Raw genomic sequence first — 12,686 nt, 5'->3', positions numbered from 1 at the left:
TGAGTTAATGGTCGATGAGCAATTGGGGGCGGGTGATTGGTAGCATTGGCCATGTGTCCGACCCATATACCAAGAAGAAAACCTGATCAGGATTCGTGGCGAGGATATCCTGGGTTAAACCTCGATGTGGTAAAAAAGATGAGCAATTGGCAACATCATTTAAAAAGCCCTGACCCATCTAGATTCGTAGCCGAGATAATCTGGATGCGAATCTCGGTGTGGTCGAAAATTTAAAAAAATAAAGAATGTTTAACCTGTATTGACTCACGTTAAAATCGCATCGCATAACTTGACATTGTTTCTCTTTACGGTTCACGATAACCATTCTGCAGTTGTTTGCGATAGGTATTGTAAAAAGGGACAGCACAGAAAAAGTAACCGAACTAGAATTACCTTCCATAGAGGTTACCGATTCTTGTCTGCTTACGTGAAGGGCAGCTATCGCGCAAATAACTTAAAACACTGCAATATTTTATTTGGTATCTATTATCTTGCAATCAATATTATGGCATCACTGACGATAAACAGTACACCAGTTAAAGTGAAACAATCGTTTTGTTGGCAAGATTTTTTACAGCAAAAAAGTACTTCAGTCCGTCGCATTTTTGTTAAAAACCCTTTACATAAAATGCGCTTGAATTTCTTCTAACGTTTTTCCCTTGGTGTCGGGCACATAAAAGATTTGGAAAAGCAAGAAACAAGCATGAAACACTATCGCTTTGTAAAAAGTACTACGTCGCGATATTAATAAATTCATAGTGTATTTGTATGTTGATGTTTGTGTAAAAAGTACCACATTCACTACTAAGCAACCAGTCAACTGCAGGTACGCGATTGAATAAATTTTCTCAGTCGGACAAATATTAAACATTTACTCAAATATGATTTCTTGAAACCTCAACAAAATCTATTTTGTTCGTTCGCGTGGCATTCGCTTGCGATTGTTGGCGTTTGCGTTATCGCACGAAACACCTTTTGTTGTTGCTCAACCATTTTGTCAAGTTATATCCTCCACGTCGCGACAATGCGCAGACCTTCTTCACTAACTAAATTCCTACCGAGATGGTGGAGACTTACGTTTAGCAGTCTTTATAGCAGCCAAATATGAAAACTCCTGTTCCGTTTTGTTCTTGTGCGTTTCGGCGCTTTGCAGGGATCATAAAAGTACGATATGATTCTCCATGTTGTCAACAAAAAATGCAGAAATGATAATTCTCATCTTCCTGACACAGTTAAACAAATGAAAAAGTCAAAAAAAGCAGCGAGAGACCTTTATAAATCTGTTTGTGTTGATAATCCAGTACGAAATGCATTTCACACATCCCATAGAAAGCAGCAACACAAAACCAATTTCACAAGTAACGCACAAAAAAAAACACCTAAATCTTAACCAAGTTAACAGCATCTTTCCCTATGAACTGTATCTTGCCGATCACATAATATATATTTTTACCTACGACATTTGGGCACAGTCGCCACAACTTCCTTCTGACCGATTTGCTGGCGAAAGCGTTTGAGCGCCTCTAGTGGGCTCAGTTCCCTTTTTAAGGCCGGAAAGCATATCTTGCTCGGCGAGTGAAATGTTAAAGTTAGCGCCAGCTATATTAATTTTATTGAAGCATTTGTGGTTTAGGATCTGTATTTATTGCTTACTTTATACACGCACATGTTATGACAGCTACAACGCAAAAATTGTAAAGCGAATTAAAAGCAAAGTGGTCGCAAATCATAAACGGCAAAATTATGTACACCTTTTTATACAAAACGCTGCAACACAATTCAATGCCAATTAGCAAATCAATTAGTCAAACTACCAATGTTAAAACTAATGTATATCAAGATGTACAGTTAAACCTTTAAGCAATAGTTTTCAAATTTGCAAATCCAGGTGTGCATGAACCCATTACTCGCTGGAGCGACCATTCTTTCGGTTTTGTGGCGAAGCGCATTTTTTGCACATCCGCTTGGACCCACCAAGATTCAAACCATAATTTAACCTTCCTGAAGAAAACGTGGACGTCTTGAAGGGTTTGGACAAAGATTTTTTTGTGAAACAAATTCACGTTTTCCCATTTTGCTAAATTAGATTTTAATTCCGATTTTAAAGCTGCATGTTCTTCCTTCCTAATATCAGCTGGCAAGTTTGCTGTGAAAGCCTTGCCTATGTTTTCCACTTCGTCATAACATATTCCCATCTGGGAACCGGTCATTTTTGTACCAGAAAGCATCTAATAAAGAGTAGGAATTTTGATTAATGTTTATTTTACGCAAGTTTGGACAACAAAAGATATTTTTGTGGAATTTATAAGGAGTGGAAAAGTAAATACGAACATATTTCCCACCCATTGCATGTCTTCATTCCATTTTTTCAAAAGGAGTTGTAATAGAACTGATGATCTTTTTCGTTGAAAATTCTGGCATAAATAGATCAGCGTATAATTATTAAATTACAAATAATTTTCCCAGTACCTAATTCTCACCAAGTACAATTCATTGTATTTTTGCTGTGTTTCTATCCACTTTTCAACTGTTTCCTTTGGACAAAGAGAAAGTATTTCCTCGGTATTTGCCGAACTTCTCCATTTATTTAAACTTTTTCCGGAAATGGAAAACATGGCTTCAACTCGAAACATCTTAAAAATTATACTGCAATAATCTGTTTGGCAAATGAACAGAAATAATTTATTTTGTGTTTACTTACCGATGTTGTATCAGCAATATTTTGCTTGCCCAAAGAACGAATGCTTTGCATTGCCTTTTCCAATTCAACACGATTCTTTGTCTGTGAAAAATGCATGTAAGTGCTTATATTCCTGCAGAAAAGAACACAGGAATGTAATGCCCCACGTATTCTTTCAGTTTATATTGAACGACATTTTGATCACTGGAGGTTAAAAACTGGTCCAAGTAGTGTTTAGCGATGTTTTCCATTGCAGAATCAAGTTTTCGTTTGAAATGATCCTGCCACGTTGCTGGAAGTTTGCTCAGATGATCAACAACAAAATCGTCCATCGTTTGTTTTTTTATACTCAGGACGTTTTTCTCAAGTATGCCTTTATTTTTGACCTATGTAAGCGAAAAGAAAAAAATGCAGCAGGCCTTTGGCTTTTCATGTACAAATTTTTCTTACCTTTTCTTGAAAATTTTGAAGCACATTTTCAGATTCCTTCAAAACAGCGATAGCAGTATTTACCTACAATATACACAGTTTCTTGCATTTGACGTGGCATAAAATATTCGTAAATTGCTGTCACATGTTGATAAAACGTTTGTGTGTGTGTGTATTTCTCAGTCCGACAAGTTTCATACCCTACTGTGTTTCATGTTTGACTGAACTTGTTTTCTTTTGCAATAAACTTGTTTCATCGTTTTTGAAAAATTAGGCTACGCTCTAAAGTCCTTTTAACAACTAAATAAAGAAAAAAATTGTTTGGTTTTACCTTTTGTAGTTCATTATCCTCCACAAATACCCTTAATAATAGGTCAAGCTTCTTTTCCAGTTCAATCAGCAGTTCTGTTTCAAAAGTTTTGTCAACCACTTTGTCGCCTGCAGTGTACTTGAACAGTTTTATTGCGTTGTTTTTTATTTCACCAAACTCTTCCTTTATTCTATCAGCAGACAAGAAGCGACATTGTTTCACGTGTCTTCCGTATATTCTCTAAAGTCATTCGATTAGCGTTCAGCTATTTGTAACGTACTGTTCTGTATGCACACAAACCTTAAACTCATCAAGGCATGCATCGAAACAGTCTTCCATCAACAAGCGGTATAGCTCCCACACACCTTCCTGTGCATAAAAGGAGAACAAAAAATGTTTCGTTTTGTTTGAACAAAAGTCGAATGAACCAGATGTTATCTAATCATCCTAATGCCAAAGTGTTTAGTTGACAAAACAATTATTTTTGTAAATATAAATGCAGCACAATACTGCATTGCCAACAACTTTAACATTTGTACAGCCAATATACCCTTGAAATATTGTTTAGATTTTCTGCAATAAATATTCTTTCTTCAAGACTCTTTTTCAAGTCAAGTCGACTTTGTAAAACAAAGTGCTGTAATCCAGGCTTTAGTCTGGTGTTAAACAATCTCATCACTATATTAACAATTTTTGAATGAGTATTTTCCAAAACTTCTTTGGACATGTATTTGTTTTCAGCTGAGGCGACCTGAAAAACAAGCATACTAGAAAGTTTAAAGCAGTTATGATTAATCGCCAAGGACGGACCTGTATTTCTGTGTAGAAAATATCTTCGCTGCTCTTCACAAGATTTGCAACAATTGTTGTCGATAATGCCTGAATATAGTCTCAAAAGTGAAAGAAATAGTTTTAATAATAACACACATAAAACCTGAAAGATTCCCTTTGGATCCAATAGGTTTTTTTCAATTTTTTCCGAAATTGCTATTGCCATATTGATAATATCCTCTCCTTTGAGCGACGTATCATTAAGTTTCTTTACTTGGATTTCCTCAAACATTTTTTTTAGTACTTTGTCAGTTGCTTCCAAAAACATTGAGTCAATATCTGTGTTTAAAAATATTTCAAAATAGTTTTCAAACCAAAACAAACGTACAAAACTGTAATTGATGTGAGGGAACTGTCATTTAATGATAAGTGTTGGAGAAAGACAGAAATACATAAGTTGTATCAGAAATATTGGGATATAGCAAATAAAATATGGTTCTTCGTTTTCTAGCTTGTGCATTTGGTGAAACATTAGGCATAAAAATGCATAAGAATATATAACATACCTTTTATACTAGCTTTAGTGTTGGTTTCGTTTCTCCATGTTATTTTATTTCCAGGGTGCGGAAGCAAAGCGCAATTTACTTCTTTGAAAGATGTTTGGATATTTCTGCATAAAGATTGATGCTCTGCAGACTTTTTTTTATGTTGTTGCATTTCTTTCTTTAGATGGAGTCTACCACCTTCAAAACCGAGTTCATATCCTGCGTTTTGCCAATCCCTCACAAGAAAGAGCAACGTCTACCGATTTTAACAATACATTGTTAATGATTTTGGTGCGTTAAAGGCAAGATTCGTCGCTCAATATTACTTTAAAATCAACCATCTTACTTGGTAACTTTCACACAGGTTTGCACCAAACACATGACTTCCACAATCTGAAAACGTCTGAATACAAATATTAGATTAAAAAGTTAGTTAAGGTTATTATCTATGTATGTCAAAACCGACCTTCAGTTTATTCAAATGTGATGAATCTATCATGCCCGTTACATTGTAAATCTGGCATGAACTTAAAAAAGTACTTAAACAGAACACAACAGAATCGGAAAACTCCGAATTTTTCCCGTCAAAAACACCTTGTGTATCCATGAGAAACACAGCTATCTGTAGATGCAAAAACATACATATTACCGCAGTATATTTTTTTCACGTGATTGTGTAATGCTGTTGTTGTTTATACTAACTACAACACTAAACAAGGAACAGACCCACAAGGTGAAACTACACATTATAGATTGAAAATCGTTTTTGAATATATTCTGTTTGAAATATTTATTATCCTGAGGAAGCCCATAGCTGAATAGCAAGAAAAACGTCGATCAATAAAAGTTACGTTTAATTGTGCCAGAAGGACAGATTATTAAATAAAATTCCATTCAGCTGCAAACCTTTGGGTGTTCGTTACTTTTTAGCCAAAACGGTTCGCTCCAAACCAATATTCCTTCAGTGTGAGACTCAGTTCCCGGGCGCCATTCAAAATTCTTGTTTAGTTCGGCATTTTTCTCCTTTGTCCACTCGTCTTCCTGTATCAGAGGTTCAAGTTTAAAGGAAACTGAGGCAAATTTAACAAAATAAATGTACAAAACATTTTCGGAAATATAATGCACAAACTTTCTTTAAAGCATTTGACGGTGATGTCCTGTTTAATAAAATATGTTGGCATATGAACTAACCTGGCTTTTCACAAGAAAGTCCAAGTATCTTGATACCAAGTTCATAAAAAAGGACTTTCCCTTTCTTAAGCATCCTGCAATTGAATAGATTGCAACAGGGGAGTTTCGAACATCGTTTCTTCCAAACACTTTTTCGATTTTATTTTGGTCAATCACGTGCACATATTCCTTGTTTACTTCTTTCTTCGTTGTTATTGTAACCGCTTAAATACGACCAGACTAGTTTAAAAATTTTATTTAGTGTAGTTATTAAGAAGAAAGTCATTATACATCAACATATGCTAGGGTAGATAATGTTTAATACTACATTTGCATACAGTTACTTACCACAAGGCGCACTTGGAAGCGCTTGCTGTACGCTTCGAAACATGAGATCACTTCACAAAATAAAGCTCCTATAACTAATAACATGAAGGGTCAAATAAAAGTTTTGGACATATCACATAAACATGGATATCCCAAGCTAGAGTTTTTTTTGCCAGCAAGCGATTTGCCGTTGTGTAAAATTTTCAACTTTAGTCGACAGAGCACAGTGGCCCTACGTGTCCAGGATAATATAATGAACTGATGATTTTTTCGATGTCGATTTAACCCGTCAAAAAAGCGCTTCCACTTAGCATGGATGCAATGCCAGTGAAACCTGAAAATGTCATTTATAATAAACATGCAAATCATCTATGCTTGGCCTCCAGCAAAATTCTTCAATATTTAAATCCCACCACTGCTATAAACTGTATATAAGTTGTAACAATAAACACAAAACGCGAATTGTACCGCTAATTGAGTCTTATGTCAATCAAAATTACAGCTGTAACCAGTGTTGGTGGCAAAAAGTAACACAACGACATCATACAATAATCACAACAAATTTGCAGTATATTTTGCAACCCTGTCAGCTCACTACTGAAATGCCGCAATGAAAAACTAGTAGGTATTTCTTTTTCCGTCCCCACACCTACTTCCCTTTCGCGCAAACCAGCTCTGTCGAAATTAAGGATACACTTGACTGCATGACATGGGCGACTGAACAAAACCACATTCAAGATCACATTCCGCTTCGTACATTGCGCAGCTGGATTTCCTCGGTCAAGATGCTATACGACCAACACCTCAACGATTGGCATTAAAGCTATGTAACCAATATGTTTTCAATATTGAGCCATAGAAAGGTCCACTGTTTCCACATAATAGGTCCTACAATGATCTTGTACGCGAGCAGTCAAGCAAGACATCCAATTTGTGGTGACTACAGCACAGTCGCCGTCAACCATTGGGAACAAAACTAAGCGCAACCCTCGGAAAACAAACCATCATAGAAGTGCTAAGAAAAACTTGTACAAGCCATAGGGCGTAAAAAAAACAATTATAAAAGCAATTTCAAGCACATCTTGTCTTTCAATGTTTATCATTTATCTGATGCAATGTGACAAAGTTAACAACCTAAAAACCGGTTGCATTTGTTAAAAAGCGAAGTAGTTTGAAAGCGATTCGAATTCAATACACCTCATTTGAACCGTTTAAACGCGAGAACAATTGAGTGCGCCAGCGCTCCTCTTGCACATGAAAAGGGAGGAGCGATTGGGCGAAGCGAATTCGAATTCGTTCTTCACGTACAAATTTACGTGTGCAGAACATCTTAGATGCTCCACAACACGTTCAGCGAATGAAAACACAAAATCTATTACCCGGACGTGGGCGCTGTTGAGCTGTTTTAGTTATGAGTTAATGGTCGATGAGCAATTGGGGCGGGTGATTGGCAGCATTGGCCATGTGCCTGACCCATATACCAAGAAGAAAACCTGATCGGGATTCGTGGCCAGGATATCCTAGGCTCAAACATCGGTGCGGTAAAAAAAAATATGAGCAATTGGCAACATCATTTAAGAAACCCCGAGCCATCTGGATTCGAATCTCGGTGTGATCAAAAATTCGAAACATAAAAAAAATTTAACCTGTTTTGACTCACGTTAAAATCGCATCGCATTCTCTTCACCGTACACGATATTCATTCTGCAGACATGATTTAATTCCAAAGTTCCTGTTAACGTTTGATGGAGACATAAGGCTTTTGTAAAAGTGTCTTAACAATACCTAATTGTGACGTAAAATACCTGGTCCAAGGTATCCCCGTGTCCGAGGTATCCCCGGTCTCGCCTATATAACCTGAAAGTGAAATAATTTTTCAAGAATTGTACATTTTCCAATAATATTTAACGATTAGAGTTCGCAAAAATTACTATTCAATTCCATCTACCAGTTCTGCAGCCTCCAAATGTTTGAAACTAAGTCTGTTGTGTGTGTTCTTTACCTACGACTACTGGTTTTGAATCCGCGAGCAGTGTTATTCATCAATTGAAGAACACATTGCAGTATCAGTTAGCGTGTGTTAAATTGTCAAAGCGCGTAAATGACTTCGAGTTAATGTTTAAAAATGAAAACACGTGACTGAATTGTAGCAAGCTAATTACCATAAAACGTGCTTTTGTGAGATAATGATAAATACTAGACTGACTGAGCGAGTAACTGCTGTGCTATAGGCAGTTAGTTAAGTGGCAGAGACTAGTTGGGTGGCAGAGTGAATGTGAACAGGTCACACGTGTTTAACAAGTTGCAATGAAAATGGTCAGTCGTTGAACCGGATGCCAGAAGGCTGTGGGACTACTACAGGAAAGCCTCTGTCTGCATCCTTCGTTCCGTCCGACGTTCCAGAAGTATTCAAATTTTTTCCTCTGATGTTCTTGCAATATAAGTTTGTCCATCCTGTATTTCACCCATCTGTCATTTCAATAACAACATTTCGATATTTAGGTTATATTGGCGATTATTTACACAATCTTCTAGCGCCAGAGGCTGAAAATCATACAATCGTATTAATGAATACGGAAATCGGCGGTCATTACAAGTCGAGTCTTGTGACGTGTTTTTTGCTGATCTGAAACCGATTTTGATGAAACTACAGTTAAATGGCCCCTAACTAATTTGCAAACGTTTTGAAAACCAGTATCACACTGGTTAGAAACCCAGGGCTTGATGAATAGTTTGAAATAAAAACCATACCCATTATTTCTATACAAAGTAGTGTAATTTTCGTAGGCACATACAAAGTGGGTTTAATATTAGAGATAATTTTTCAGCATTCTGAATGAATTTACTAACAAGTTCAAATTAGTCGTACTAGTTGATACGTGCTTAATAGGAAAATTTGAAAGAAGATTAAGGCTATCTTATCTCTGATTAAAGTTGTAAAACATGTAGCATACAACGATCGGCAAAGTATGTGGCACTTCATTTTCTGCATAGCTATATTTTTGGTCATATAGTCTGATCTTATTCGGTTATGAATGATTCTTCCAAATAATACGTACAATTTTATTCTTACTAAGTTCCGTTTGACGAGGCACAAGACAGGCCTCGATAACTTATCTCTTGTTACATAGTAGTTCACGAGGCAACCATACAGAATACCAGGCACAGAAGTGGGAAAAAAAACATTTAAAAGGAAGAAAGGAAATGACAAAGTTCCGCGAAAAATTTCAACAGCATTTGAGGACACATACACTGCGTTTACGCTCGCGCTGGCACAGTTGTTCCCGATGACGTAATGTCATGACTATTTGGCATAGATTAAAATCTATTTATCAATCCATATAGCATCACCAACGATTCTTAAAAACATATTGCATGAGACATATATTGTCAGTATACGATATTTTGTGTTGTTTAAGTTCCTTGAAATCTTCATCTGACATATTGCAATCCGCTGGGTTTTTTCTTTTGTCAAGAGCAAGTTAGACGGTGCAAATCCCGAGGCTGTGTTGAAAAGGTTCAACTACATCTTCACGATGTTTCTCCAGTGTGGATCCGACGGTAAATGTTCACGATGCATTCCTTGCAGAAAAAGTCTATTACATATGTTGCAAGCTTTTTAATGATTTCTCCCTATGAGTATGAGTTTGAAAGTGAGCATTTCACTGGTTTTTCTGTCGAAATGTTTTTTTACATATATCACATTTGAACGGTTTTTCTCCAGTATGAATTCGAAAGTGCGTTCTGAAATTGTGTTTTTCAGAAAAAGATTTATTACATATATCACATTTGAACGTTTTTTCTCCAGTATGAGTTCGAAAGTGCTTTCTTAGGTTGCAATTATCAGAAAAAAATGTATCACATATATCACATTTAAACGGCTTTTCTCCAGTATGAGTTGTGTTCTCAGACGAAAATGTGTTCTCAGACTGCCTTATACAGAAAAAGATTGATCACATATTTCACATTTAAATGGCTTTTCTCCAGTATGAGTTCGAAAATGAGTTCTTAAACTGGAATTTTTTTTGCCTATTTTGTAATTTTTGACACTATTTTCAAATCAATCAATTCCTTATCGACATTCACTGAAAGCTATAATGTGGGAAAACAAGGCGTTCATTACAGAGCATGAATTAACCTCCTTTAAATCACGTAGTTTCCTGATATTTTGCAGCATGTTTAATATACACCATAACAAATCACTTTAGCACGACAAAAATCATATGATTTCCACAAAAGTTTTTTGTCAGCGCAATTCCTGAAATCGTCCCTAAAATCTTCAATATATGGACAATGCTTGTTAAGTGACATTAGAAATCAAATCAGTGATTTTTCGCGTTTTGATAGTTTGCACAAAACCTGTTGTTGTTGAATTCTTTTTAATCAGTCGACAGCTAAACCATTAGGAAACCATTCACTAAACAAACAACGTTTGAATATTTTAGGCATGTGCAATTTAACACAAGAAATTCCCCAGAGTTCGCTAACTAGTTTCGTTGCCTTATGTGATGTGCACACAGATGGCTACTGTTTCGTCCTGAGTCACACTAAGCTTTACTGATGAGACCTAATATGCAAAAACAGTGGCCATCTGTCTTAATTTCACATAATTCATGTCATTGGCTCCATCTTGCTTAGTTTGGTGGCGTTCGAAGCGTGCAAATGTGGTTATTTTAGACCTATATATTCTGTTAGTGAAGAGTTGTCCACAACAAACTACGCATCCGAAAGACCGTTGTGTCCTGCTTAGAACGGTTTAGCGAAAGATATTCAGAGCCCAAACAAGTAAGAGTGTTCTTTACTTTTTGTTTTGTTAACCAGTGTAAAGAACAGTGTTAAAGATATCATGGAATATAACCTACAGAAAGCCCATAGAAATTTATACACGAGATCAAGAAATGCATTGTGACCAAAAACCTGAAAAAGTTAATAAATCGCACCCCATTTTCTCGTGCGTGTTGCGTTCAAGTCGCCATTTTAACTTCTCTTGCTTGTGTAAACAGTTCTCTTGTAAGTTACTTTGGAAAATATTTTGACTCGCCGCTTAAAAGACCAGGCATCAATCCAGATTAACAGTGTTCGAAAACATACACTTTGTGCTCAAAGATTTTTTTGCGACTTGGGAACTAAATGGATGACTTTGAGATGTGTCAACAAAAATAATAAACAGAAAAGTGAATGAACAGAAAGCACCAAAACTTGTGGAAATCCAACCGGAGAAATCCCAGCAAACAAGTCATATTTTATTATTTTTAGCTCTGATGCGAAATAATCGACATATTGTCAAAAATAAACCGACTGCACGAGGATATGTAAACGTAGCCTTCTAAATGAGTGTTTAACTTTAACCTTTAAGCGAAAAAATATCACCCTTACACAGCTGGAACTATAATGCTCTGCAGCGACACCTTCCGACAATTTTAATTTCTTCTTTTGTAGGTTAAATATTTTAAATCACGATGCATTTCTTGATCTTGCATATAAATTTATATGGATTTCTTCTGGGATTCTGTAGGGTATATTCCATACTATCTTAAACACCTTTCATTACACCACTCTTTAACAAAACAAAAAGTGAAGAAAACTTCGTCGTGGCTCATGATGTCTTTCGCTAAACCGTTCTAAACAGGACACAAAAGTTCTTTCGACTTGGTAATTTGTTGTGGTCAATCCTTCACTGTCAGAGTGTATAGACCTGAAATTGCACGCTTGTAACACCACGAAACTAAGCAAGATGGTGACCACTGAGACTCAAGTCGAAACAGTGGTCATCTGTTTGCATCACAAGTCAACAAGGCTAGTTAGCGAACTCTGGGTAATTCGTCTGTAAATTTGCACTTGCACAAAACGTATTACATTTTTTCTTAGGTAAACGGTTTCCTAGTGTGGTTTAGCTGCAGAACCATGATGAAAAAGAATTCAACAACAACGGGTTTTGTGCAAACTATCAAAAGGCGAAATCACGACATTGATTTCTTTAAATAAACGTTATTAGTTGCTTTATAAAATTCTGTACTGAAATCGTACGATTGTCGATATGACGAACGATTTTCGATATGTTGCTTTATCGATGTTGAAGATTTGAGAGACGATGTTAGGAATTGCGCTGGCAAAAAATCTTTCGTGGAAAATATACGAATACTGTTGTAAAATTCTTTGTCAGTTTGTTTATTAAACATGTTGCGAAACATCAGAAAACGTCCTGATTTAAAGGAAGATGTCTCATGTTTTGTAATGAACGACTTGTTTTCTTTTAATTTCAAAAGAATAGTGTCATAAAATGATCAAATATGCGAAAAATATTCCAAAGCTTTATTTGTAAACAACACATGTGAGGACATATTTCAATGTCAAAAGTGTCACATTCAGATGTTAAAGATCTTCGTCATTAATTTCGTCCAGTTTTATTGCGTTGTGTTCACAGTGAGACGGATTTGTCAATATTTCGGTCTCT

At 36.1% G+C, this 12,686-nt stretch overlaps 1 protein-coding gene across 2 annotated transcripts; it reads right to left on the bottom strand.

The window, feature by feature from the left end:
• Positions 1-1,635: 1,635 nt before the first annotated feature.
• LOC145907980 (atlastin-3-like) lies at positions 1,636-6,372 on the bottom strand. 2 transcript variants are annotated; one of them, XM_082995131.1, is made up of 17 exons: positions 6,254-6,372; positions 5,927-6,129; positions 5,642-5,776; positions 5,202-5,357; positions 5,082-5,138; positions 4,757-4,991; positions 4,354-4,529; positions 4,230-4,298; positions 3,970-4,170; positions 3,720-3,788; positions 3,441-3,659; positions 3,131-3,193; positions 2,848-3,066; positions 2,702-2,782; positions 2,481-2,633; positions 2,343-2,414; positions 1,636-2,228 (listed from the first exon to the last, which is right to left on the bottom strand). In XM_082995131.1, the coding sequence occupies exons 1-17, from the start codon at positions 6,294-6,296 to the stop codon at positions 1,857-1,859; spliced, it is 2,523 nt and encodes an 840-aa protein (XP_082851257.1). In that variant the 5' UTR covers positions 6,297-6,372; the 3' UTR covers positions 1,636-1,856. The 2 variants fall into 2 exon arrangements, with proteins under 2 accessions (XP_082851257.1, XP_082851258.1); XM_082995132.1 differs by lacking the exon at positions 3,970-4,170.
• Between the last annotated feature and the right edge of the window lie 6,314 nt (positions 6,373-12,686).

Source organism: Ascidia mentula, chromosome 7, assembly GCF_947561715.1.
Source record: "Ascidia mentula chromosome 7, kaAscMent1.1, whole genome shotgun sequence".
NCBI lineage: Eukaryota > Metazoa > Chordata > Ascidiacea > Phlebobranchia > Ascidiidae > Ascidia > Ascidia mentula.
The sequence above is the reverse complement of the archived record's forward strand: the minus strand, read 5'-3'. Positions and strand labels throughout refer to the sequence as shown.

Bases quoted from the DNA above. Each gene is read 5' to 3' on its own strand.
- LOC145907980 (XM_082995131.1), bottom strand. From the start codon at position 6,296: ATGTTTCGAAGCGTACAGCAAGCGCTTCCAAGTGCGCCTTGTG. The intron at 5,139-5,201 runs GTCGGTTTTGAC...ATTTGTATTCAG, and splicing joins CACATTTGAATAAACTGAAG to ACGTTTTCAGATTGTGGAAG. The intron at 4,171-4,229 runs GTCCGTCCTTGG...CTTGTTTTTCAG, and splicing joins TTTTCTACACAGAAATACAG to GTCGCCTCAGCTGAAAACAA.